At 44.0% G+C, this 26,178-nt stretch overlaps 1 protein-coding gene across 6 annotated transcripts in view; it reads right to left on the reverse strand.

Moving 5' to 3' along the window:
- Window positions 1-21,242: 21,242 nt before the first annotated feature.
- The window catches only part of TUFT1 (tuftelin 1), a 51,053-nt gene continuing 46,117 nt past the window's right edge, over window positions 21,243-26,178 (reverse strand). For 5 of the 6 annotated variants that reach the window (XM_024984736.2, XM_005203838.5, XM_010803000.3 and 2 more), the window contains 4 exons: window positions 25,543-25,648; window positions 24,619-24,702; window positions 23,594-23,694; window positions 21,243-22,774 (listed from right to left, as the gene is read on the reverse strand). In XM_024984736.2, coding sequence (XP_024840504.1) covers window positions 22,711-22,774; window positions 23,594-23,694; window positions 24,619-24,702; window positions 25,543-25,648 — 355 coding nt within the window. In that variant the 3' untranslated portion in view covers window positions 21,243-22,710. 6 annotated transcript variants of the gene reach the window in all.

The following is a 26,178-nucleotide window of genomic DNA, read 5'->3' on the forward strand; positions in this document are numbered from 1 at the left end:
ACCTGGATCACATGCCCAGCTCACATGCCTAAAAGAAAGTTTGCTGGGTAGACTCTAAAGAATAGTCCAATCGGCCACAAGTTCACCGTAAATGAGCATTGATGTCAGCTCAGTGTGTAATTCTGTTAGTTCTCTCTCAGCTTTCTGTGGTTGCAGTATTTCAAAGCCCTTTACCTAGTCATGTTCACATCACGCCCTTGTCTTCCCCTTTGTCATACACCATCTTCCGCTTTGTCACAAACCCAGGAAATGAGATTTCCTGGGTTTCTCGTTGGAGAGAAAAGCTCCCTGGCTCTTACAGCTATACTGACTGACTGACTTTTTCTCATCCCTCTCACCACACCTGACCATTGTATTTCAAAGGATCATTCCCAGATAAAATTTTTCTCCTTCCTTCCAGTTGCAACTTCCTACACAAATTTTACTCGGTTATTTGTGTCTCTCTCCATCTTCTCCCATATCTCCCCACCTCTTTCTTTTCTCAAAATCAAACTCAATTTTTCAGGAGTACTTTTTCCTAGAAATCTTTTCCCAGAGCCAACAGTTCAGAAATAATACAACAGGATGGGCTCTCTCATAACAAAAAGACCAATGCTGCCTCAATAGCATTATCCAGTGGAAAAGCTTATGAGACTTGGGTCATCTGCATTGGTTCTTATTTAGCTTTAATCTTTAGCAAACTCAGTATGCTTTTGGCTGCAAGTACATAAAATGCAAAAGTGGTTTAAATAAAAAGGAAATGTACGATCTCACATAAACAGCAAGACTAAAGGTGGGGAGTTCCAAAGTTGGTTAATTCAGAAGCTCATTCACATCATAAAGGATCCAGATTCTTTCCATCTTCCCCTCTGCCATCTTCAGTGTATTATCTGGGTGATGTGGTTAACCCTCCTCATGGTGGCAAGATGGCTGCTGAGCTCCAGGCACCGCTTCACACATGGCCACCATATAAAGAAGCAGAAAATAGGAACTGTGTATTTGTCAAAGCAAAGAAATCCTTTTCAGAATCCTTACATCAGCATTCTCTCATGTCTCATAGGCTTGAAGTGTATCACTTGCTAATCCCCATATCAATCTTTGGCAAAGGGACTGAAATTACTGTGATTGACTCAAATGCATCTAGACTTCCTCCTAGGGCTAAAAGTACCCTCTTCCCTGGGTACATACCTTGCCTGTGAATAGCAGAACAAAATTTGGGACTTGCCAAAATAAAGAAGGGGGAAAGGGAAGGGGGACCTGGCAGAATAGATTTGGATAAGTAGCCACTTGTTTCTTATGCACTGAACTTCTGTTAACTTAGTTTGTCCAGCTATAAACTAGACATGATAGTATCTACTTCATCTATATGTAGAGATACTTTTAGAAATAAGATTTTTCACAAGGACACTCTTAGGAAAAGAGTTTAATTAAAAAACAGGTTCTGCTGCTGCTGCTGCTAAGTCGCTTCAGTCGTGTCCGACTCTGTGCGACCCCATAGACGGCAGCCCACCAGGCTCCCCCGTCCCTGGGATTCTCCAGGCAAGAACACTGGAATGGGTTGCCATTTCCTTCTCCAATGCAGGAAAGTGAAACGTCAAAGTGAAGTCGCTCAGTCATGTCCGACTTTTAGCGACCCCATGGACTGCAGCCTACCAGACTCCTCTGTCCATGGAATTTTCCACCCAAGAGTAATGGAGTGGGGTGCCATTGCCTTTGATTATCCAATTCATGCAGACAGAAAGAAAGGTAGTTTCCTGGAGCTTAATGGGGGAGGAAATGCAGAGTTAGTGTTAAATGGATACAGAGTTTCAGTCAAGGAGGTTGAAAAAATTCTGGAGGCAGATGGCGGTTGCATAACAACATGAAAATACTTAATGCCATGGAAAGGTGTACTTAACAAGGGTTAAAATGGTAAGTTCTATGCTGTGTATATTCTATCACAAAAAAAAATGTTATAAAACGATGAGGCTATTTAAGATATGTTGTTGTTCAGTTGCTAAGTTGTATCTGACTCTTTGCAACCCATGGACTGCAGGCTCCTCAGTCTTCCACCATCTCCCAGAGTTTGCTCAAATTCATGTCCATTGAGTCAGTGATACTATCTAAGCATCTCACTCTCTGCCGCCCCCTTCTCCTTTTGCCTTCAATCTTTCCCAGCATCAGAAGTTTTTCCAGTGAGTTGGCTTTTCGCATCAAGTGGCCAAAGTATTGGAGCTTTCGCATCAGTCCTTCCAATGAAAGTTCAGGGTTGATTTCCTTTAAACTTGACTGGTTTGATCTCCTTGCCGTCCAGTGACTCTCAAGAGTGTTCAGCACCACAATTCGAAAGCATCAATAGAGCAAAGATATTGCGCTAAGCTTGAAAAATGTGCAATATAAATTCTTGGTACCTTAATGTTGAAACCTTAATGTTGAACTTTTGCCTAGTTTGAATTGTGGGTGGGAACCATTTCCCAGCCTCAGCCATCACTCCTGTCCAAATCATGTGCCATTCTCTCCTCTTCAGTTCAGTTCAGTTCAGTTCAGTCGCTCAGTCGTGTCCGACTCTTTGCAACCCCATGAATCGCATCATGCCAGGCCTCCTTGTCCATCACCAACTCCCGGAGTTCACTCAAACTCATGTCCATCGAGTCAGAGATGCCATCCAGCCCTCTCATCCTCTGTCATCCGTCCTCTTCTCCTCCTGCCCCCAATCCCTCCCAGCATCAGAGTCTTTTCCAATGAGTCAACTCTTCTCATGAGGTGGCCAAAGTATTGGAGTTTCAGCTTTAGCATCATTCCTCCCAAAGAAATCCCAGGGCTGATCTCCTTCAGAATGGACTGGTTGGATCTCCTTGCAGTCCAAGGGACTCTCAAGAGTCTTCTCCAACACCACAGTTCAAAAGCATCAATTCTTCAGTGCTCAGCTTTCTTCAGAGTCCAACTCTCCCATCCATACATGACCACTGGAAAAACCATAGCCTTGACTAGACGAACCTTTGTTGGCAAAGTAATGTCTCTGCTTTTGAATATGCTATATAGGTTGGTCATAACTTTCCTTTCAAGGAGCAAGCATCTTTTAATCTCATGGCTGCAGTCACCATCTGCAGTGATTTTGGAGCCCCCCAAAATAAAGTCTGACACTGTTTCCACTGTTTCCCCATCTATTTCCCATGAAGTGATGGGACCGGATGCCATGATCTTCGTTTTCTGGATGTTGAGCTTTAAGCCAACTTTTTCACTCTCCACTTTCACTTTCATCAAGAGGCTTTTGAGTTCCTCTTCACTTTCTGCCATAAGGGTGGTGTCATCTGCATATCTGAGGTTATTGATATTTCTCCCAGCAATCTTGATTTCAGCTTGTGTTTCCTCCAGTCCAGCGTTTCTCATGATGTACTCTGCATATAAGTTAAATAAGCAGGGTGACAATATACAGCCTTGACGTACTCCTTTTCCTATTTGGAACCAGTCTGTGTTCCATGTCCAGTTCTAACTGTTGCTTCCTGAACTGCATACAAGTTTCTCAAGAGGCAGATCAGGTGGTCTGGTATTCCCATCTCTTTCAGAATTTTCCAGTTTATTGTGATCCACACAGTCAAAAGCTTTGGCATAGTCAATAAAGCAGAAATAGATGTTTTTTTTTAACTCTCTTGCTTTTTCCATGATCCAGCGGATGTTGGCAATTTGATCTCTGGTTCCTCTGCCTTTTCTAAAACTAGCTTGAACATCTGGAAGTTCACGGTTCACATATTGCTAAAGCCTGGCTTGGAGAATTTTGAGCATTACTTTACTAGCGTGTGAGATGAGTGCAATTGTGCGGTAGTTTGAGCATGCTTTGGCATTGCCTTTCTTTGGGATTGGAATGAAAACTGACCTTTTCCAGTCCTGTGGCCACTGCTGAGTTTTCCAAATTTGCTGGCACATTGAGTGCAGTTATTGTGACCAAGGCGCAGATCAAGAAATCCCATCTCCAAAAAATGCCCAGAATGCAATCAGCCACGATGCCCACTTACTTGCCCCTTGAAGGTTACCTTCCCCTTCCTTCCTTTGTCTTCTAGTCCTTTTTCAATATAACTGGCTCTCCCCATGTCCATGCCAAGACGCTTTGGGACAAGGAGGCAGAGAGGGAGACTTGGAGCCAGAGAGAAGCACAAGCAAAGAGCACCAGCGGGCGTTGGCAGCTCTCACAAAATCTATTCACTGACAGCACATATGTACTAATGTTTACTGATCCCTCAGATGTTTGCAAATGAGGCAGAGCTGTGAGGAGCTGTGTAGAGAAGTGGCAGCCATGTATCCAACGCCAACACCCATTTATGGAGGACCAGGTAATTCCAAGTGCAGCTACTAAAGCCTCCGCCCCATGTCCAATGCCCAGAGCTGGGCAGTTCTATTACATAAACTTGAAAACGGAGATCATCTATTCATATTTGTTTCTTTTGTTTGTTTGTTTTTTGGCCATGTCATGCTGGATCTTATCACCAGGGATCAAACCCCTGCTACCTGCAATGGAAGTGCAGAGTCCTAACCACTGCACTGCCAGGAACGTCCTGTCATCTATTCATATTTATCTTACTCACTTTGGATGGTCTTTTCCAAAACGTTTAGATTATAAAGACCTTCAACATGGAGCACTCCTCACTCCATTAAATTCGTGTCTCAGAGCTTAATCACACTATCAGAAGGTGACTCCTTACATATAAATTTCTACTGTAATTAAAATGGATTCTGGGCAAATGGCTTCCATCAAATTTTGAGTAATGTGTGCCTTCCAATGCAATTGAATATTAGCAATCAGTTTTATGCATTTAGCTCCTGGTACTAGGCAAGCGCCCCAGGGCTCCCTCCAGGAATGATTTTCTTTTGTTCAGTGATCCTGGTTGGTCACCTTGCAAAACACCCTGCTGGTTACAGGAAAGAGAATCCATTTCTGTTCAGCCAGCATTGACTGAGGTTGCACAGTAAGCAATGGGCCAGGACTGAGGACACAGAATTTCTCAGCCCCTGCCCTTTAGGAAATCTCAAGTCTGCGGGGGAATAGCAGACATGAAAACAAACAATGACTGCACAGTGTGATAAGTTTTGAACCAGCTGCTCTGGGAGCATTGATGAAGGATGATTAACTGTCTGGGGATTCTCTGGGGAGTCAGGGAAGTTTTCACCAAACAGTGTGATTGACTGGGGTTTTGAAGGATGAGTAGAAGTTTGCTGAGCTTCCCTGATAGCTCAGTTGATAAAGAACCCACCTGCAATGCAGGAGACCCCGGGTAGATTCCTGGTTCAGAAAGACCCGCTGGAGAAGGGATAGGCTACCCACTCCAGTATTCTTGGGCTTCCCTTGTGGTGGCTCAGCTGGTAAAGAAACTGCCCACGATGCAGGAGACCTAGATTCAATCCCTGGGTTGGGAAGATTCCCTAGAAAAGGGAAAGCCTACCCACTCCAATATTCTGGCCTGGAGAATTCCACGGACTGTATAGACTGTGGCAAATAGTCAGACCCCACTGAGCAACTTTCACTTTCACAAATTTGCTGGAAAGCTAAAGCAGGGAAAGGATTTCCAGGCAGAGGGCATATGCAAAGGCAGAGAGGTGAGGAAGGACTTGGTGTGTTTCGGAAACAATTGGCAAGGTGGCAGATGCTCAGAAATGAGGCTGGACGAGTAAGGCAGTGGGCAATTTAATCCCAACCATGACCCCTCCTTGGCCCTGGGGGAGGGAGGCAAAAAACAGAGCTCTAGCTCTATTTCTGGTGAATAAGCAACGTTACCTTTCTATAGAAACCTCATATCCTTATATATCCTTTTCTGTGGGTATTCTAGGTATTTTGCAAGGTTATATTCTACTAGAAACTGTCTTCTCAAGGAATCAAATTCTTTTATATATTGAAAAAGACCCTTGAGCAGGCCATGTGGAATTTTTGGCTGCTGAGTTGATCTGAAATGTGATTATTCCTGAATGGAACTCTAAAGAGAACAAGATGGGCCAGTGCCCCACACTCCTTACCACCCTCACTGAACTCCCTCTCCATCCTCTCAGACCCCTCAGGTGCCCAGGCTGGTGCTCTTCACTCAATAAACACATGATAATTTTGGTTATTTTCACCCTTTCCAGAAAAATTGATTGATTAAGTGTTGGTTTAGCTGAGCTTTCTGGAAACTTCCAGAGCTAATTCTTTCTTGAGTAAGAGCTTATTAAACATGAACAGAATGAACAGAGACTTCTAAAGGAGCTCTAAGAAATGACGGTCTAACACACAAGCCTTACAGATGAGTTTTAACAATCATCTTTCTGCCTGCTAAAAATTTTGTTCAGTCCCTTCAGTTCAGTTCAGTTGCTCAGTCATGTCCGACTCTTCGAGACCCCATGAATCGCAGCATGCCAGGCCTCCCTGTCCACCACCACCTTCCGGAGTTCACCCAGACTCACGTCCATCGAGTCAGTGATGCCATCCAGCCATCTCATCCTCTATTGTCCCCTTCTCCTCCTGCCACCAATCCCTCCCAGCATCAGAGTCTGTTCCAATGAGTCAACTCTTTGCATGAAGTGGCCAAAGTATCGGAGTTTCAGCTTCAGCATCATTCCCTCCAAAGAAATCCCAGGGCTGATCTCCTTCAGAATGGACTGGTTGGATCTCCTTGCAGTCCAAGGGACTCTCAAGAGTCTTCTCCAACACCACAGTTCAAAAGCATCAATTCTTCAGCGCTCAGCCTTCTTCACAGTCCAACTCTCACATCCATACATGACCACAGGAAAAACCATAGCCTTGACTAGATGGACCTTTGTTGGCAAAGTAATGTCTCTGCTTTTGCATATGCTGTCTAGGTTGGACATAACTTTCCTTCCAAGGAGTAAGCGTCTTTTAATTTCATGGCTGAAGTCACCATCTGCAGTGATTTTGGAGCCCAAAAAAGTAAAGTCTGACACTGTTTCCACTGTTTCCCCATCTATTTCCCATGAAGTGATGGGACTGGATGCCATGATCTTCGTTTTCTGGATGTTGAGCTTTAGGCCAACTTTTTCACTCTCCACTTTCACTTTCATCAAGAGGCTTTTGAGTTCCTCTTCACTTTCTGCCATAAGGGTGGTGTCATCTGCATATCTGAGGTGATTGATATTTCTCCCAGCAATCTTGATTCCAGCTTGTGTTTCTTCCAGTCCAGCATTTCTCATGATGTACTCTGCATATAAGTTAAATAAACAGGGTGACAATATACAGCCTTGACGGACTCCTTTTCCTATTTGGAACCCAGTCTGTTGTTCCATGTCCAGTTCTAACTGTTGCTTCCTGACCTGCATACAGATTTCTCAAGAGGCAGGTCAGGTGGTCTGGTATTCCCATCTCTTTCAGAATTTTCCACAGTTTACTGTGATCCACACAGTCAAAGGCTTTGGCATAGTCAATAAAGCAAAAATAGATGCTTTTCTGGAACTCTCTTGCTTTTTCCATGATCCAGCGGATGTTGGCAATTTGATCTCTGGTTCCTCTGCCTTTTCTCAAACCAGCTTGAATATCAGGAAGTTCACAGTTCACGTATTGCTGAAGCCTGGCTTGGAGAATTTTGAGAATTACTTTACTAGTGTGTGAGATGAGTGCAATTGTGTGGTAGTTTGAGCATTCTTTGGCATTGCCTTTCTTTGGGATTGGAATGAAAATTGGCCTTTTCTAGTCCTGTGGCCACTGCTGAGTTTTCCAAATTTCCTGGCATACTGAGTGCAGCACTTTCACAGCATCATCGTTCAGGATTTGAAATAGCTCAACTGGAATTCCATCACCTCCACTAGCTTTGTTCGTAGTGATGCTTTCTAAGGCCCACTTGACTTCACATTCCAGGATGTCTGGCTCTAGGTCAGTGATCACACCATCGTGATTATCTGGGTCGTGAAGATCTTTTTTGTACAGTTCTTCTGTGTATTCTTGCCATCTCTTCTTAATATCTTCTGCTTCTGTTAGGTCCATACCATTTCTGTCCTTTATCGAGCCCATCTTTGCATGAAATATTCCTTTGGTATCTCTGATTTTCTTAAAGAGATCCCTAGTCTTTCCCATTCTGTTGTTTTCCTCTGTTTCTTTGCATTGATCGCTGAGGAAGGCTTTCTTATCTCTTCTTGCTATTCTTTGGTACTCTGCATTCAGATGTTTATATCTTTCCTTTTCTCCTTTGCTTTTTGCTTCTCTTCTTTTCACAGCTATTTATAAGGCCTCCCCAGACAGCCATTTTGCTTTTTTGCATTTCTTTTCCATGGGGATGGTCTTGATCCCTGTCTCCTGTACAATGTCATGAACCTCATTCCATAGTTCATCAGGCACTCTGATGAACTCTATCAGATCTAGGCCCTTAAATCTATTTCTCACTTCTACTGTATAATCATAAGGGATTTGATTTAGGTCATACCTGAATGGTCTAGTGGTTTTCCCTACTTTCTTCAATTTAAGTCTGAATTTGGCAATAAGGAATTCATGGTCTGAGCCACAGTCAGCTCCTGGTCTTGTTTTTGCTGACTGTATAGAGCTCCTCCATCTTTGGCTGCAAAGAATATAATCAGTCTGATTTCGGTGTTGACCATCTGGTGATGTCTATGTATAGAGTCTTCTCTTGTGTTGTTGGAAGAGAGTGTTTGTTATGACCAGTGCATTTTCTTGGCAAAACTCTATTAGTCTTTGCCCCTGCTTCATTCCATATTCCAAGGCCAAATTTGCCTGTTACTCCAGGTGTTTCTTGACTTCCTACTTTTGCATTCCAGTCCCCTATAATGAAAAGGACATCTTTTTTGGGTGTTAGTTCTAAAAGGTCTTATAGGTCTTCATAGAACCATTCAGTCCCTTAGTCATGTCTAATTCTTTGCAACCCCATGGACTGCAGCACGCAAAGCTACCCTGTCCTTCACTATCTCCCAGAGTTTGCTCAAATTCGTCTCCATTGACTTGATAATGCTATGTAACCACCCAACCATCTCATCCTCTGCCGTCCCCTTCTCCTGCCCTCAATCTTTCCCAGCATCAGGGTTTTTTTCCAATGAATCTCATCAGGTGACAACATATTGGAGCTTCAGCTTCAGCATCAGTCCTTCCAATGAATATTCAGGGTTGATTTCCTTTAGGATTGCTGGTTTGATCTCTTTGCAGTCCAAGGGACTCTCAAGAATCTTCTCCAGTACCACAGTTGAAAAGCATCAATTCTTTTCCCCAAACTCCCAGCTCTTTTCCAAGCACTGCTTCTGATGATGTGAACTGTAGGCAACTTAAACCAGGACAGAGATACGTTTTCAATTTTTCATAAAATATTTACTTTCCTAGAATCCAAATTCTTTTTAGGCCCAGTCTTTCATCTTTCATCTTTCTCGTGCTAGACTTAATTTGCAAAACTGCTCCCTTGTCTCACCACAGTCTGGCTGGCTGCCCTTCACTAAATAAGTGAGTTTGGGATTTACAACAGGAAAGCTCCAGGAGCCAGGCAAGGTCTGTGGAGAGTGGTTGCTTTTCTTCCTGAGGCCCAGGGTAGGCACCTGCCTAGGTGCTCAAGGACCTGCTGCCCTCTTGTGGCTGCAGCCTGGGGTGTAGTTGCCACCTCCTCTTGGCAAACAAAAAAAACCTCCCCTAGTTTTCAAGTTCACTGGCTGAATATTGTAGGGCCCTCTCCACCCCCACCCCTACAAAGATCCACGTAATTTTAGAACTGGAAGAGGCCTGGGACCAACCCAATTTTTTGATGGTGGAGGTTGTTTTTTCTTAAGAGGAGGAGCCCAAGGATAAGAGAGATTTGGTCATTTAGTTAAGGACACACCCTGGTTAGAGAAGTCATCTGGAATGGAACACTCACCCTCATTAGAAGACAAGAAAGCTAAAAGAAGTTGCCAGCTGAAATTTAGAAAGACAGCAGCTGCTAGCGTTGCAGATGCAGTGATGAGTCAACTGAGTCCGGAGGGTCTGGTGGGCTTGTCTCCATCCGTCAGCGACCACTCCTCCCATTTTCGGCTTGCCAAGGAAAGCTGCTTTGTCATTTCACACAGGCCTTTTTTGAACACTACCTTATGCCAAGGACGCAGCACTCCAGTGTAGGAGACCAGGACTTTCGTCCAAGCTTCGCTTTTTAATTACTCATACCTCACTCCCACTTTTGGGCCTCAGTTTTCTCCTCTGAAAAATGAGGGAGTTGGATTGGGTGTTTTCCCTTTTTTTAAATTAATTTATTTTTTTCATTGGAGGATAATTACACCATTGTGATGCTTTTTGCCATATATCAGTATGAATACATGTGTCCCCTCTGTCCCGAAGCCTCCTCCCACCTCCCTCCCCACCCCATCCCTCCAGGTTGTCACCAGCTTTGGATACCCTGCTTCATACATCAAACTCTCACTGGTTATGTATTTTACATATGGTAATGTATATGTTTCAATAATATTCTTTCAAATCATCCCACCCTCTCCTCCTCCCACTGAGCCCAAAAATCTGTTCTTTACATCTGTGTTTCCTTTGTCTGTGTCTCCTGTGTCTCCCTGTACGTAAGATTGTTGGTACTATCTTTCTAGATTCCATATATATGTGTAATATATGGTATTTGTCTTTCTCTTTATGACTTACTTCACTGTGTATAATAGGCTCTAGGTTCATCTACCTCATTGGAACTGACTCAAATGTATTCCTTTTTACAGCTGAGGAATATTCCATTCTGTATAGGTACCACAACTTCTTTATCCATTCATCTGCTGATTGATATCTAGGCTGTTTCTATATCCTAGCTATTGTAAATAGTGCTGCAGTAAACACTGGGGTTATAGATGGGGAAACAGTGTCAGACTTTATTTTCTGGGGCTCCAAGATCACTGCAGATGGTGATTGCAGCTATGAAATTAAAAGATGCTTACTCCTTGGAAGGAAAGTTATGACCAACCTAGATAGCATATTCAAAAGCAGAGATGTTACTTTGCCAACAAAGGTCTGTCTAGTCAAGGCTATGGTTTTTCTAGCGGTCATGTATGGATGTGAGAGTTGGACAGTGAAGAAGGCTGAGCGCTGAAGAATTGATGCTTTTGAACTGTGGTGTTGGAGAAGACTCTTGAGAGTCCCTTGAACTGCAAGGAGATCCAACCAGTCCATCCTAAAGGAGATCAGTCCTGGGTGTTCATTGGAAGGACTGATGCTGAAGCTGAAACTCCAATACTCTGGCCACCTCATGCAAAGAGTTGACTCACTGGGAAAGACCCTGATGCTGGGAGGGATTGGGGGCAGGAGGAGAAGGGGATGACAGAGGATGAGATGGCTGGATGGCATCACCAACCCGATGCACATGAGTTTGGGTGAACTCCGGGAGTTGGTGATGGACAAGAAGGCCTGGTGTGCTGAGATTCATGGGGTCGCAAAGAGTCAGACACGACTGAGCGACTGAACTGAACTGAAACACTGGGGTACATATGTCTTTTTCAGTCTCGTTTCCTCGGGGTATATGCCCAGTAGTGGGATTGCTGGTTCATATGGTGGTTTTATTCCTAGTGTTTTAAGGACTCTCCATACTGTTCTCCATAGTGGCTGCACCAGTCTGCATTCCCACCAACGGTACAAGAGGGTTCCCTTTTCTACATACCCTCTCCAGCATCGTTTGTCGACTTTTTGATGATGGCCATTCTGACTGGTGTAAGATGATACCTCCTGGTCGTTTTGATTTGCATTTCTCTAATAATGAGTGATGTTGAGCATCTTTCCATGTGTTTATTAGCCATCTGTATGTCTTCTTTGGAGAAATGTCTCTTCAGGTCTTCTGCCCACTTTTTGATTGGGTTGTTCATTTTTCTGGTATTGAGCAGCATGGGCTGCTTGTATATTTTGGAGATTAATTCTTTGTCAGTTGTTTTGTTTGCTATTATTTTCTCCCATTCTGAGAGCTGTCTTTTCACCTTGCCTACAATTTCCTTCATTGTGCAAAAGTTTTTAAGTTTAATTAGGTCCCATTTGTTTATTCTTGGATTGGATGTTTTCTAAAGTTTCCTTTAGTATTGATAGTTTATGATTGTCTGTTTGCCTCTTGGCATAGGAATATCTGGTGGCATTGTTAAACCTGGGAGAAACTTGAGGCCTGAGTCTGTATCTTTTCCTTTTCACATCCCCAAAGCCTAACCCAAACCACAGACATATTACATGCTTGAAAGTATTTGTTAACAATAATTAGCATATTCTGGGACATCCCTGGTTGTCCAGTGGCTAAGACTCTGTGTCAAATGCAGAGGGCCCAGATTTGATCCCTGGTCAGGAAACTAGATCCCACATGACACTAGGAAGACCACCCCCATCCCACAGCTAAGACCCGGAACAACCAAATAGATATATAAATATTTAAAATAGCAATAATAATAATAAGCTTATTCAGTGTCTGCTGACACTGCCAGAAACATTGCATATGATATTTAGATATGGTTTTGTATTGACAGTCGCCACGCCTGTGAGGTTATAAAGTGCAGCATTAAGCACAGGGACTCTGGGACCAGATTGCTGATGACCGACTACTGGTCCCATACTTGCTACCTGTACATCTTTTCTCTGTGTCTCAATTTCCTCGTTTGTAAAATGAGAATTAAACAGCAGTGCCCAGCACATAAGTTTTCAGTAAACGTTCTCATTAGGTAGACATGGTTGTCTTGATTTTATGGATGAGGAAATTAAAACTGGTGGTGCGAGCTCAGTCATGTCTGACTCTTTGTGACCCCATGGACTATAGCCTGCCAGGCTCTTCTGTCCATGGGATTTTGCAGGCAAGAATACTGCAGTGGGTTGTCATGCCTTCCTCTAGGGGATCTTCCCAACTCAGAGATCAAACCCATGTCTCTTATGTCTCCTGCTTGGCTGGGAGAGTGCCACCTGGGAAGCCCCCTTTACCACACTACCTGGGACCAATTAAGAGAGAAGATGAAAACAATTCGAAACAGAAAACAGAGGTAAGTGCCCTCTTCAGTACAGAAGAGAATACAGATTTCTTCTAATTGGTGAGGATTTACAGAGCATATACTTTGTGGCAGTACCAGGGCCAGGCACTGTGGGGATTAAATATCTCCTTGACCTTTCAAAGCTTGCAATCTAGTTGGTGAAACAAACATATGCAAAATTTGATTATAATATTATAATGATTACATCCTAATAGAGGATGATATTGGTTATTTGTGTTAATTGATTGCAGAAACAGAACACACAGCACAGGCCTGAGAATTCTGGGAAGGCTTCCTAGACGAGGAACTTAGGCTAAGTCTTGAACCATGCTTAAGGTTTTCTGATATCGTCTTTAATTCTTTTCTCTCCATCTCTGTAGATCTGGTTGGTCAGTCACCAAGGCCTATTGGTTCTTTCCAGATGATTCTCACACCAGTCCTTTATTTTCAAGTCCAGTAGCCATGATTCTAGTTTAGCCCCTCATTATTTCATGCCTGGAAGTACCCTAATAATCTCTTAACTTCTCTCTTTGCTGCCAGCCTCTACCTTTTCAGTCTGTGTCATCCACCTTTTTTGGATTAGCCTTTGTATTTTATGATGTCACTCCTGTGATTCATTCATCCCAACTTCCATTCAATTAATATTTATTATTGAGCATCTACTGGGTTCTAGGCACCACTCTCTATGTACTAAGGTATTCAGTATTGAACATGATAGGCAAGGAAGAACCCTGCCCACCCTGGGATGTACATGTTAGTTGTTTAAAACTCCAAAGGACAGGGCTTCCCTGGTGGTCCAGTGGTTAAGACTCCACGCTCCCAATGCAAGGGGCATGAGTTTGATCCCAGATAGAGGAACTAAGATTCTGCATGCCACATAGTGCAATCAAAATAAGTAAATTAATTAAATAAAATAAAAATTCCAGCAACGTGGCTTACCTCCCCCCTAACCTCCTACCACTTTCCAGCAGGATCTTCAGCCAGGCTCACCACCCTCCCACATGGCTCATTTATTTCCAACTCAAGCTTTCCTTGTGTCCTTTCTCCTTTAACCTTCCTGTCCCCAAACCCCCAGGGTCTGGTTCTAGCTCTGCCTCCTCCAACCCTTCTTCTCTGTTTTTCTCTTATAGCATTGACTGCCTATCTCATATCTGCATTTCACATGTTCAATTATCTATTTCTATCCATTTCTGTTCCACAACATGGTATTTCCGCCCCCCCCCCCTTTCCCATCTGATAAGATCCTAAGCTTATGGAGGACTGCAGAATGTTCTATGTTTTTCCATCCTGCCCTCCCCTAGCACCCAGAACAATATTGTCTAAATAATAGTTTTTTCTCTTCCTTTTCTTCCTCTTCTCTTTTTTTCTCCTAACAATAACAATTAACATCCGTAAAACACTTCACATAGTGCTCTCATGGACATTATACTCCATAAACTGCACAATACCCTTGTATCAATTACCATAAATATTTAATGGATTAAGAGGTCAAAAAAGGAAGGCATTTCTCATGAAGGAAATAACACCAGCAAATGTACAAGGGAGTAATGATCCTGGCATGAATGGAAGGCAGTGTGGGAACACAGCCTTACTGGAAAGGGAAGGCTGAACCCTATAGAAAATTTGGAAAATGAAGAATGAAGATAACAAAAAACAAACGGAAGAATAAATCCTGCCTGAACACTAATATGATTAGTAGTTAGGTGTGTTTAAGGTATGTTTATTTCTAGCCTTTTGGAGAAACTTTATTTTTTTTTTTTTGCAAAGCTGAAATAAGTGTCCATAAAATTTTGTGTCCTACTTTTTTTCACTTAACGTTCTAAGCACAGTTCCCTAATGTGACATAAAGGCCACTTGTAAATGCATAATATTCCAGAGTGGCTGCATCCGCAGGTACTTGTCCATTTCTTTTTTATTGGACACATTGTTTCCCATTGTATGCTATTATTAATGTAAGAAGCACAAATCTCTTGTGCAGAGAGAAGAAATGGAAGGAGATGGGTCCTTGGTGAAACCTCAAACTGTTCTGTGAAGGCTCACTTGAGCCTAAAGAGTCTCTGGACTTCCTAGTCACCTGAGCTAATCAAACTGATCCTTTATTGCTTAACCCAACTGAGCTGCATTTTCTCTGATTTGCAACCCACCTAATGCAAGGACTCCAAGGGCAGGACGGTGCTTGTCTGGCTCACTGTCGTAACCCTACCTCAATCCTCAGTCCAAGGCACGGAGTAGGAGCCTCATAAATATGTGCAGAGAAAAGAATATGAACTCTTGCATGAATTATCCATTCTAATCCTCACTGTTGATCTCTAAGGATCTTGGTACTTTTATCAGTTTGAGCTTATCAACAAAAACATTACCTCTTCATATTTGCCACTAATAATGCCTCACATTTTGGCCTTCTTTAGTTTTTTAATTTAGAACTCTTATGTTTTTATGAACTAAATTATTTTTCTTCATGGCCTTTATTTCTGTTTTTTTAACTGAGACGCAATTGACATATACCTTCTTGACCTTTAATACTAAAATGCTAAATAGATCTCTCAGAGTAGATATTCAGTTGTATTTTCTTCTAGTTTTCCTACAGTTAGGGTGTAATATTTAATTTCTTTAATTTACCTAGAACTTATTCAGGTGTACTCTTTAAGGTTAGAATTCTTTTTTTGTTTTTCAAATTCTTAACCAATTGTTCAAATACCTTTTCCCGACTGAGTTGCAATGCTTCTTTTATCCTTTTTTAATGCTTCTATAAAATTGGGTCTACTTCTGCCTTGCAAGCATGTTAAATTGATGTGTAAGCTATGTAATGTTTCAGTATCCCCAAGGCTAATAATCCCCTAATTAAACTGTCTTCAAAATTTCCTTTGCCATCTCCCCTGTTTATTTTTCCAGATGAATTTTTTTTTAATTTTATTTAATTTTTAAACTTTACATAATTGTATTAGTTTTGCCAAATATCAAAATGAATCCACCACAGGTATACATGTGTTCCCCATCCTGAACCCTCCTCCCTCCTCCCTCCCCATACCATCCCTCTGGGTCGTCCCAGTGCACTAGCCCCAAGCATCCAGTATCGTGCATCGAACCTGGACTGGCATCTCGTTTCATACATGATATTTTACATGTTTCAATGCCATTCTCTCAAATCTTCCCACCCTCTCCCTCTCCCACAGAGTCCATAAGACTGTTCTATACAATACTGTCTCTTTTGCTGTCTCGTACACAGGGTTATTGTTACCATCTTTCTAAATTCCATATATATGCGTTAGTATACTGTATTGGTGTTTTTCCTTCTGGCTTACTTCACTCCAGATGAATTTTTAAAATAATTATATCCAATTCTAAAAGGACTCTATTTGAATTTTCATTATAATTACACAAAGCCTAAAAGTAAATTAAGGAAGAAATGACATTTTTACAATTTTAACTTTGCCATCTGGGGAAATTTTTCTTCATTAAGTTTCCCATATTTCTCAACAAAATATGGTCATTTTTCTCACATAGATCACTGACACTTCAAATAAAGTTCATTTCTTGGTATATTGTATCGAATATTTGTTATTTTAGATTGCTTTCTAATTGGGAAAAATACTTGTGCATGTAGGGAAACTTGCTAACTTGTCAAGACAGTCCCATTGACACTCAAATTGTCAACTCATCCTTTTGTTTCTTAGCCATCTGCCTGCAGGTACCACCCACATGTCTGAGTTCTGCCCTCTGGAGCTAGATGGAGTAAAACTGCACCTCCTTCTATGGGACAGATTTTCATCTCTTTGGAGACTGCTATCATATTTCCATCAGCCATCTTTTGTCCTGACTAAATAAACCCATCTAGTAGGATGAAAATAGTACCTGGGAAAAATTCAGATGACAGTGGTGAGGAGAGTAGATTTGGGGTAGGTTGGGCTAGAGGTGAGGGGCCAGTAAGGACTGGTTTCTGTGGTAATCCAGGCTTACAGAGATGGGCTACAGGGACTTCCCTGGCAGTCCAGTGGTTAAGGCTCTGAGTTTCCAACGCAGGGGGCACAGGTTTGACCCCTGGTCAGGGAAATACAGTATCAATAAGATCCTGCATGGCATGCAGCATGACCAAAAAAGAGAGAGAGAGAGAGAGATGGGTGCAATGAGACTGTAAACATGAGAAAGGGAAAGTCTGGGATGTTTCTCAATAGAGGAAACATTAGGACGTGTTGACAAACTAGATATAAGGGATAAAGAAATGGAAATAAGAGTCGAGAGTGGCTTTAAATTTCTAGTTTGAATCACTGAAGACAGTGATTCTCTCTATTAAGAGGAAGTACGAGAGTTGAAAAGGGAAGTCTGTTTCAAAGGAAGTCAGTTTCATTTCTCTTGACCCTGAAATTACAACATATCCAGGGACTCCCCTGATGGTCCAGTGGTTAGGACGTGACGCTCCCAATGCTGGGGCATGGGTTCGATCCCTGGTCAGGGAACTAAGATCTCATACACCACATGGAGTGGTCAAAAAAAAAAGTACAATATATCCTAGGAGACAGTTCTATAGACTAGTTGTCCAATAGAAAACATACGTATTCGTCTGTGACCCAGTGTTCCTGGCACAGAGTTTCTAACACCTTCGTAAATTCCTGAGTGATAAAAGTACTGGGATCATCTTTTGCTCTAATGAGGAGACTTTGGATGGATTTCTGATTGGGGGCTGGTCACTAGAGAGCCTGAGCCATGATTAGAAACTTGGAATTCTCAGCTCCATCCCCCACTTATCCAGAGAGGGGAGAGGAACTAGAAATGGAATTCATAATTAATCATGCCTAGGTGAGGAAGAGTCCATAAAATCCCAACAGTATGGGATTCGGAGAACTTCCAGGTATGTGAACACATCCTTATACTAGGGAGGTGATGTACCTCAACTTCACAAAAACAAAAGCTCCTGCACTCAGGACCCTCCCAGACTTCACCCTATGAATCTCTTCACCTGGCTATTAATCTGCATCCTTTATTATATCTTTTTACAACCTGGTAAAGGTAAGTAGGTGTTTCCCTGAGTTCTGTGAGTCTCTCTAGCAAATTAATTGAACCTAAGGAAAGGGTTGTGGGAATCTCTGGTTCCCAGTCAAGTCAGGGAAAAATCCAGCTAGGGACCTGCTACTTACCTTTGGCATCTGATTTAGGGAGGGGCAGCCTCTTGCAATTTAGCCCTTAACCTTATCTCCAGGTAGATGGTATCAGAATTGAGCTAAACCCAGCTGGTGGTTGCTAAGAATTGCCTGTTGTGGGGGGCAGAAAACCCCACACACTTGGTGACCACAAGTGAAGTGGTCTGTGTATGTTGTAAAGAAGACACACAGGTGGAAAACTGAGTTTTTCCTGGTGGTTCAGTGGTTCAGAATCCACCTTGCAATGCAGGGGATGCAGGTTCATTCCTGGTCAGGAAACTAAGATCCCACATGCTGAGAAGCAAGTAAGCCCAGGCACGCAACTAGCAAGTCCATGTACCACAATGAAAGAAAGTGTAATAAAGATCATGTGTGCCACCACTAAGACTCAACACAGCCAAACAATTATTATAAAAACTGATTATATTATTGTTATATTATTTTACAATTATAACTAATAAATTATTATAAAAACTAATATTTTTCCTAAATATTAGTATTTTTCTGATTTTCCTCCATAATTATATATTTTACATAGCAGGCCAGTTCGAACACATAGAAATAGATATAAAACAGACATAAGGGTGCCCCAACTCCTGCAGACATGCACGAGTCTGGCCTGGAATACTAGTGAGAGGGAGGAAATGTGAGATGCGTAATCAGCACTGAATTGATAGATAAAGTCATGAGGACAAATGACTTCCTTCCCCTCAGCTTGTGAGGTCCTGAGGTCTAAGACTTGGAGACCAACACCCGGTCAGGAAATTAATTATCCTGCCATCATCTATCCTCAAGCCCATGTCCCAGAGGGCTCCAGAGGAAGAGAGATTCCAGGAGAAAAGGCCCACACATTTGAGAGTTCAAAGTGTAGGTCTCACTGCCAACCTGTAAGAGCACACAGAGCTAGAAATTTCTCACCTTTTGGAAAAAAAAAAAGATCTTCTTTAGCTTTAGCCTGGATAAGGATTTTCCTTGGAGAAAGAGGAGCAAGAGAATATTTAGGTCTCCAACTTTTGAGTTTCAAGGCCATGGTGCTTAGAACTGGGACAGGGAAGATATGAAATGATTTCTCTTTGCAAAGCTAGAGTCCTAAATCGAAGCATGGAAAAGAGGCCAAGGGCCCTAGGCGAACATCTGCTGTTGGGTCAGAGCCTGAACAAACTCAGGCCTGCGCTCCGCAACGCTTGGCTCTGAGGAACGAGGGAGCCCAGGGGATTAGCAGAGGCTCCACAAAAACCAGCAACACACATCAAAGCGCTGATTAGAGACACAGTATCACCCTCCTCAGTCAAGTTAAGTTGCTTTAAGCCACCTCATGTCAAACCATCTTTCCAGGTGACATAGTGGAACATTTCATAATGCAAAGTTTTTTAAAACAGAGATGATAAGTCAATCAATTTTTGGTTTCAGGTACTTAGTTTTTAAAAAAAAAAAGGCCCAATACACCATTTGGTTGAAATACCAGGTCCCGATCAGGCTTTTTTCTACCCAGGGAGGGGACAAATAAGGAGGTGGGAGAACAGGGGCAGTTATTCAGGAGGCAGGGAGCACTCTTCCAAGCTTTTCCCATGTTGGGATGATGCTCCCAGTTTACAGGGTGCTGCTGATGACGGCTGCGTGTCCGGGCAGCTCTCAGCACCCAGCTCAAAGAAACAGGCCATCATGGCAAAGATCCCAGAGAGTCAGACTCAATCTTCTGTCTACAACACATTCAGCGAGCACAGAGGAGTGGCTTACACATGACATAACACAGGCAATAAACAGGCTGCTGAAGTCAGGAGCAGCTTCTCACCACGCCCTTTCTCAGGCCTGGGCCTCTACCCGTTCTCCAGTCCCCATTCTCCATCTCTAATTGAAAAGGCTGCCAGCATATAAACTATCTTTCCCTTGCCTATTTCTCTTCCCATAGAACCTCCTTAGCCCCTGTTCCTTTTGGCAGTGGTACAACTGAACTTGGGGAAATGTACACCAGAGGTACTTTTTGGTCCCAGGAATCTCTTGGAGCTCTCTTTTCTTTTTTCCAGACATGGTGTGTAGCTTGCGGGATCTTAATTCCCCAACCAGGGATTGAACCCAGGCCCATGGCAGTGAAAACACAGAGTCCTAAGCATCAAACCACCAGGGAACTCCCGTTAGAGCTCTATCTAGTTCTATTCCCCAGAACATTTCCAGGCCATTTCATTATCTGCAAGTCTAATCTCTGCTTGTCTCACCAAGTCCTTGAGGTTCAGTCCAGAGCTTCTCTTTCCTGTATGGCGGGCTCACTCACTCCATCTTCTTCCTCACTCCATCTTCTTCCAGCTCTGCAAGTCATCCTGGCACCTTAGGCGACCCCACCCTGCTTCCACCCTCTTAATATTCTGAAAACAAGCACAGTCTAGATACACCCATGCCAGGCAAGACGGCCAAAGAAGGAAGAGAACTCAGACTGCTCAAAGACAAACCCAGGTCTGGAATGGAAGGAGGTTTCCAGTGCATTCTGAAGGCTGAATGTGAATTAGCTGAGAAGCAAAAAGGGAAGAAAAGTCACAAGGGGAAAAGATTACACTTTTCTGACTGAAGGAGAAAGGGACCGAGAGAGGAATTGGGGCCAGAGACGAAGGGGGTTTCTAGTTCCTTTGGCACAGGGAAGATTCCTGTAAATTTCGCTATGTCCCCATTGGACCCTGCAGTCAACTACATTTTTTTGGCAGAAAGAAAAAGATGATCATTGGATTAACTGAATGCAATACCTAGGGATGCCAAAACCTAAAGCCTCAAACAGCTGCAGTCAGCTTTTCATTTCTGCGAAGGATGTGGCGTTAGTCACCTCTCTCCAGTGCTGATTGGTAAATCTCTGTTTTGAGATTGGTAAAACTCTAAGTAATCACAGGACCTCTGTCTGCAAATAAATCTCTAAGTTTTGAGATCAGTAAATCTCTGAATAATCATGAGACCTCTATCTGCAAGCAGCTCTTTTCCAACTGGCCAAGCTTAGGGATCCCACAAGGCCACCACCCCAGACGGGTCAGAGCAAAAGTTAGGGGCTACCTCCTACAGCAAGGACTCAGACCATGGAGCTGAGCTGCTTAACAGAGGCACTCTAACTCCTCTGAATGCCTCTAAGTCCCCAAATCATAGTACTGGGGATGTCGCCACACCTTCCAGATATGGGCAACAGGGGGCCCACCTGCAAGAAGCATTAGAATTATGTTCTTTCATCCTCCCCGAAAAGTGAAAAGAAACCACACCAGGAGCTCAAAGAGACACATTAACATAATTTATTAAACTCACCATACAAAGAATATGCCATGGGAAAGAGTATCAGAACTGGAAGGACCCATGGAAATTATCTGGTGCAACCCCCTCATTGTACAAACGGGAATGGTGTGAAGAACACCAGAACACCACAATGAACAAAGCTAGCATGGGAGCTCAGCCCCAACGCACAGAAACCACAGACTTAAGGCTTCTGGTTTTGAGCCAAGTAGAACCTAAAGAGACTTTGTTTATTTTTCATTTTTTCTGTGTCCTAGAGTACCACATTCTGCTGCTTAACTCCTTCTTAAAGCTGCAGGAAGAGCCCTAAAGAAAACACAGACGAGTGGCAGGTTCATTCAGAGCCGGGATAACAAACTGATGGTGGAGCACCAGGGCACAGCAGGGTTAAGAGAGGGATTCAATCCCTCCTGACTGCTGTCTTCCCCCAAACAACAGACAAGCAAACCCTGATGGCCTCAGGGTAAATATACTTGCCTTCCTGAGGTTTGGAGGAGGAAGGGAAAGGCAGCAGGTAGAGGAAAGAGAGGAAAAGACTTATAACGTCATTCTGAAATCGATGAGTCCATTGAAAATGCTCCTTTCCCTCTGTCAAGTAAATCCAAACACCGCAAGAGAAGACTGCAGAACTCTGGGATTAAATCAGTTGTGAGATGGAAGGAAAAACACCAATAACTTAGCAAAATAAATACCAGAAGAGTTTCTTCGCTGAGATTGATGTAACCCAGTGAAAACAGTTTTTAGGCTCTGAGTCAAGAAGAATGAGGTGTATCTTGCACCTCCACTTAGGGGGAAACCCTAAGAGGTTCTGGGAGACTTCACAGCAGAGAGAAGTTGCCCATAACTGTCTGTGGCCTCACAGAACCTTTCTGCTCACAGCTACGCCTTGAAGGACATTTCCCCTCCCCCAAAGACAAGACCACCCGGTCAAAGTTGAGGTTCACTGGCTCTGACCAGGCGATGACAGGTAGCCCCATAGTCTGTCTGCAGGAGGCCCTGCTCAGCATGGGCTGAGGGTGGAGCAAGTAGAAAAACAAACAGTTTGTTGTTAAGAACTGAGCTATGTTTATGGAAGGAACTCTGTTCCCCCAGGACTCCAGCTCCTAGGGCAGATCTCATCACCTCTCCCGACCTGACCCGCGGAGGGCCTGCTTCTGGGGCAGCTGAACTCCAATCTACATCAGAAGGGAGGCTCTGCTACAGAGAGAAATAGTAATTACGGGAACAAGGCTACTGCCCTGGCTCCTGCAGGCAGGGTACCAGCCTTCAGAGGCCACAGTGTCCAGAGGGGCGCTAGTCCTCTGTCTGCCCAGCGTACAGAACCATGAAGCCCGAGCCTGAGCACAGCCAGGGAGCAGTTGGGAAGTCAAAGTCAGGGCTGGCGGCCTCCAGGGGTGGTGGGCTCCTCCGCAGGCCAGAGGCGGCAGCAACGTCCATCTCCTCGGGCTCATGTTTCAACCACTCGGATGAGAGGCATGGGCTTTGGGCTGGGGGGCTTGGATATCCTGATGCTGAAAAGAAAGTCAGAAATGCTGAGTGCCCTGTCATGGCCCAGCCTTCCCAGAGCCACCCCTCCGGCTTGCCTCCAGGTCCCACCCTGCAGGGCCCACTGATCTCTTGGTTCTAATGTGCTGAAACCATCACTGTCAGTGCTAAGTGGCCAGGGGACTGGTGCTTTTATCTCATGACAGGGGTGGGGAACACAGAGGGTGCAGCTGAACACCTAAGGAGCGGGATGACTGTGATTCCTGATTTTTTTTTTCAAAGTTTTAGACCTTTCTATGAATCTCTCAGAAACAAAAAGCCCTCTCCCTAGATATATGCCCTTGCTATGTATGTGGGTGCTCAATCACATCCGACTCTGTGACCCCACAGACTGTCCCCCACCAAGCTCCTTTGTCCATGGAATTTTCCAGGCAAGAATACTAGAGTGGGTTTCTATTTCCTACTCCAGGGGATCTTCTTAACCCAGGGATCGAACCTGCGTCTCCTTGCACCTCCTGCATTAGCAGGCGGGTTCTTTATCACTGTACCACCTGGGAAGCTCCATATGCCCTTGCTACACAGTCATAATTTTTGCATCCAATTTTAGGGGTTCATATGCCTCTAGTGTTGTTCATGGGCCTCCCTGGGGTTGTGGTATCAGGCTCTACTCTAACCTGGTTAGAAAGTGGTTCAGGTGGAGAATGGGTCAGATGAGAGACAGAGAGAACGAAACTAGACTTTGAAGAGCCTCGTCCTGGCCTTGGTACTAAAGGTGTCTTTCGTGTGGCTCTGCCCCTCCTTCCTTCACTTCCTACTGGGGCCCCGCTCCATGTGCGCTCACTCACCTGCCCAGGTTCTCGGTCTTGGCCCGGTTCTGGGTGCTGAAGTTGCCATGACTGATTTGTTTTTCTATCAGGTGTTCCATCCGGTCGTGCATCTCTAAATTCTGTAACACAAGTTTACGAGATTAGAATTGGTCCTTCCGGTTTGCCGTGGGCCACATTTAACCAGCTCATCCTGGTCTCCACCTCTGGGTGCTGCTGTCACCCCACCCCCATTGGGCCTGCCACCACCAGGAAGCCCTCATCGTCACCACTCCAGGTTGCCCTCTCCTCCCAGTACTTGCTCCAGCCTCCTCCCCTGAGGATGTGTTCTCTCGATAACTATTAAACACTGATCATCTCCTGTACTCCCCCTCTATACATTTCCTACATATAATCTCCTAGAATCTGTTGAGATATTTACTTGCATTTGCTAATATGCTTTTCTATAAAGTATCCTTAGGTATATTTTTAATGGATTTTATCTCTAAATCTAGACTGCAGACTCCCTGGAGATAAACAACTCTGTCTCCTATTTCTTTTGATCTCCCCCTCTATCTGAGTCATCCTCACACAATGGCTGCAAAGCAATCTCAGGGAGTCAGCCAATGGACAGGAAGCCCTCTGAAGTACGGTGGACATCAGACCAAGAAGAATTCCTTAGCCAGTCGAGCCCATCACCTTAGCCATGGAGAAGACTCCATCTATAGGATGTGTTCTCCTTCAAGGCTCAGCTCCACTGTCAGCTCCTCTGCTAAGCCCACAGAATCAGAATGAAGGGCTGGCCTTCATGCTGCTGTGGCACAGGGGTGGGACCACAAGGACTATCCCTTCAGAGTGGGGACAGGTCTTACCATTGCCCGCAGTCCCTGAAGAGTCTCAGAAAACGTTCAGCCAGCAGAAAAGCTGGAGATCAACCAAACACCGCAAATACTCACTTCTGAGCAGCAGCAAGACACGACCAAGTCCCCTCCAGAATCTCCCCCTCCCCGTGTCCAGTTTCTTCTTCAAGAGTCTGTTCCCTTCCCAGGGCTGCCCGGAACACACACCTCGGCTTCCAGGTAGGCAATCTTCTCCTTGAGCTCCTGGATGGTGGTATCCTTGGACTGGATCACAGCTTTTGAATTCTGGAGCTGCAAAGATGCGGGAGACACTAGGGCTCACTCTGAAATGACTCATGACACACTCATCCAACTTTGCCCGGCTGCTGGGGGAGCGAGCGGAGACAAAGGGCAGAGTACTGCACCTCTCACGTGACTTCCTTAGCTTTTCAGTAAACATTAAACGCTTGATTATCCTGATTTGCGTGAGGGGGGTGAGGGGGAACACCACCCTCATAATCCAAAATAATGAATGGCTCAAAAACCATTTCATTTGCCTTTGGGAAACACAAATGATGTATTGGTTCAAGAAAGGGATACTGAATGCCAGACTATATGACAGTCCCTATTTTAGACGATGGGAAACAGCAGTGAACAAGACGGAAGAAATCCTAGCGCACATGGAGCTGGGAGGCCACAGCTATGCCCCCCCAACTAGGGGCTCTGAAATTCTCGGAACAATTCCACAAAACAGCACATTCTGACCACCGAAAGCTCAGGCAAGGAAAAGCAGAAAATACATCATGAGGTGCAAAGGTTGAAAATCTACACACAGATAAATGAGTTTATTGGGACTTAATTACTCATTTACCAGCACTTTTTAACGTGCAAGGAAGACTAACCTTTTCCTTCTTTTCCCATGGAAAACCACAAGGCAAGTGACAAAAAAAGTAGGGGAAAGATGGAAGAAAAGCAAATCCCAATCACCCTAATTTAATAGGCAGACTTAAGTGTTTTATGGGACACTCAAGAATATAAGACAAGACACCCGGGAGAATAAGTAAATAAAGGTGTAGGCTTGACAGGAAAACAGGGCCAGACACAACGCAGAGACTCCCAGAGTGGCCCCCGGAGCAGGGGTCACCCACGTACCTGCTCTATCATTTGCCGGACTTTGCGCTGCTGGCTCTTGAGCATGTCATCCAAGTGGTGGATCTTCTCCCGCAACCCAGCCACTTCCTTTTCCAGGTTAGCAGCCCTGGGAATTAAGACCGAAAGGCTGAGGTAAGAGGAAAAGATGCTTTCTCCACCTGATCACAGTAAGGACCTTGAGCTCAGGGGGTTCCAATCAGGTGTGCTTGCTTCCACCCCAGCTCTGCTGCAAAGAGGAGGCAGTGGGAACATACATCATCAGAGGCATCTCTAGAGATCACCCAGTCCAAACAAGGGAACTGAGGCTCAGAAAGGTTAGAAAGGATAAATCATTCTGGATAGTTTCACCAGTAAAACTAGAGCCAATAGGTAGATGTACCAAGGTAGCAGTTCTTATGTTATTTAATAACATAGGAAAGACATTCTCAGTATTAAAGTTGTCAGAAAGTGGACTGCCTCATGTCTAATGAGCTCCTTATTCCTGGAAAGATTCATGTACAAGCTGGGATTACGATACCCAAGACCATCAAGCTGTTAGCAGGGATTTTATACCAACAGGGAGATAAGATTTGAGGACCCTTAACGTGTCTTCACAGAAGTCTGGTTTGGTTTTGTTTTTCAGCTGTGCCGGGCTGT

This window comes from Bos taurus, chromosome 3, assembly GCF_002263795.3.
Source record: "Bos taurus isolate L1 Dominette 01449 registration number 42190680 breed Hereford chromosome 3, ARS-UCD2.0, whole genome shotgun sequence".
NCBI classification, from domain to species: domain Eukaryota; kingdom Metazoa; phylum Chordata; class Mammalia; order Artiodactyla; family Bovidae; genus Bos; species Bos taurus.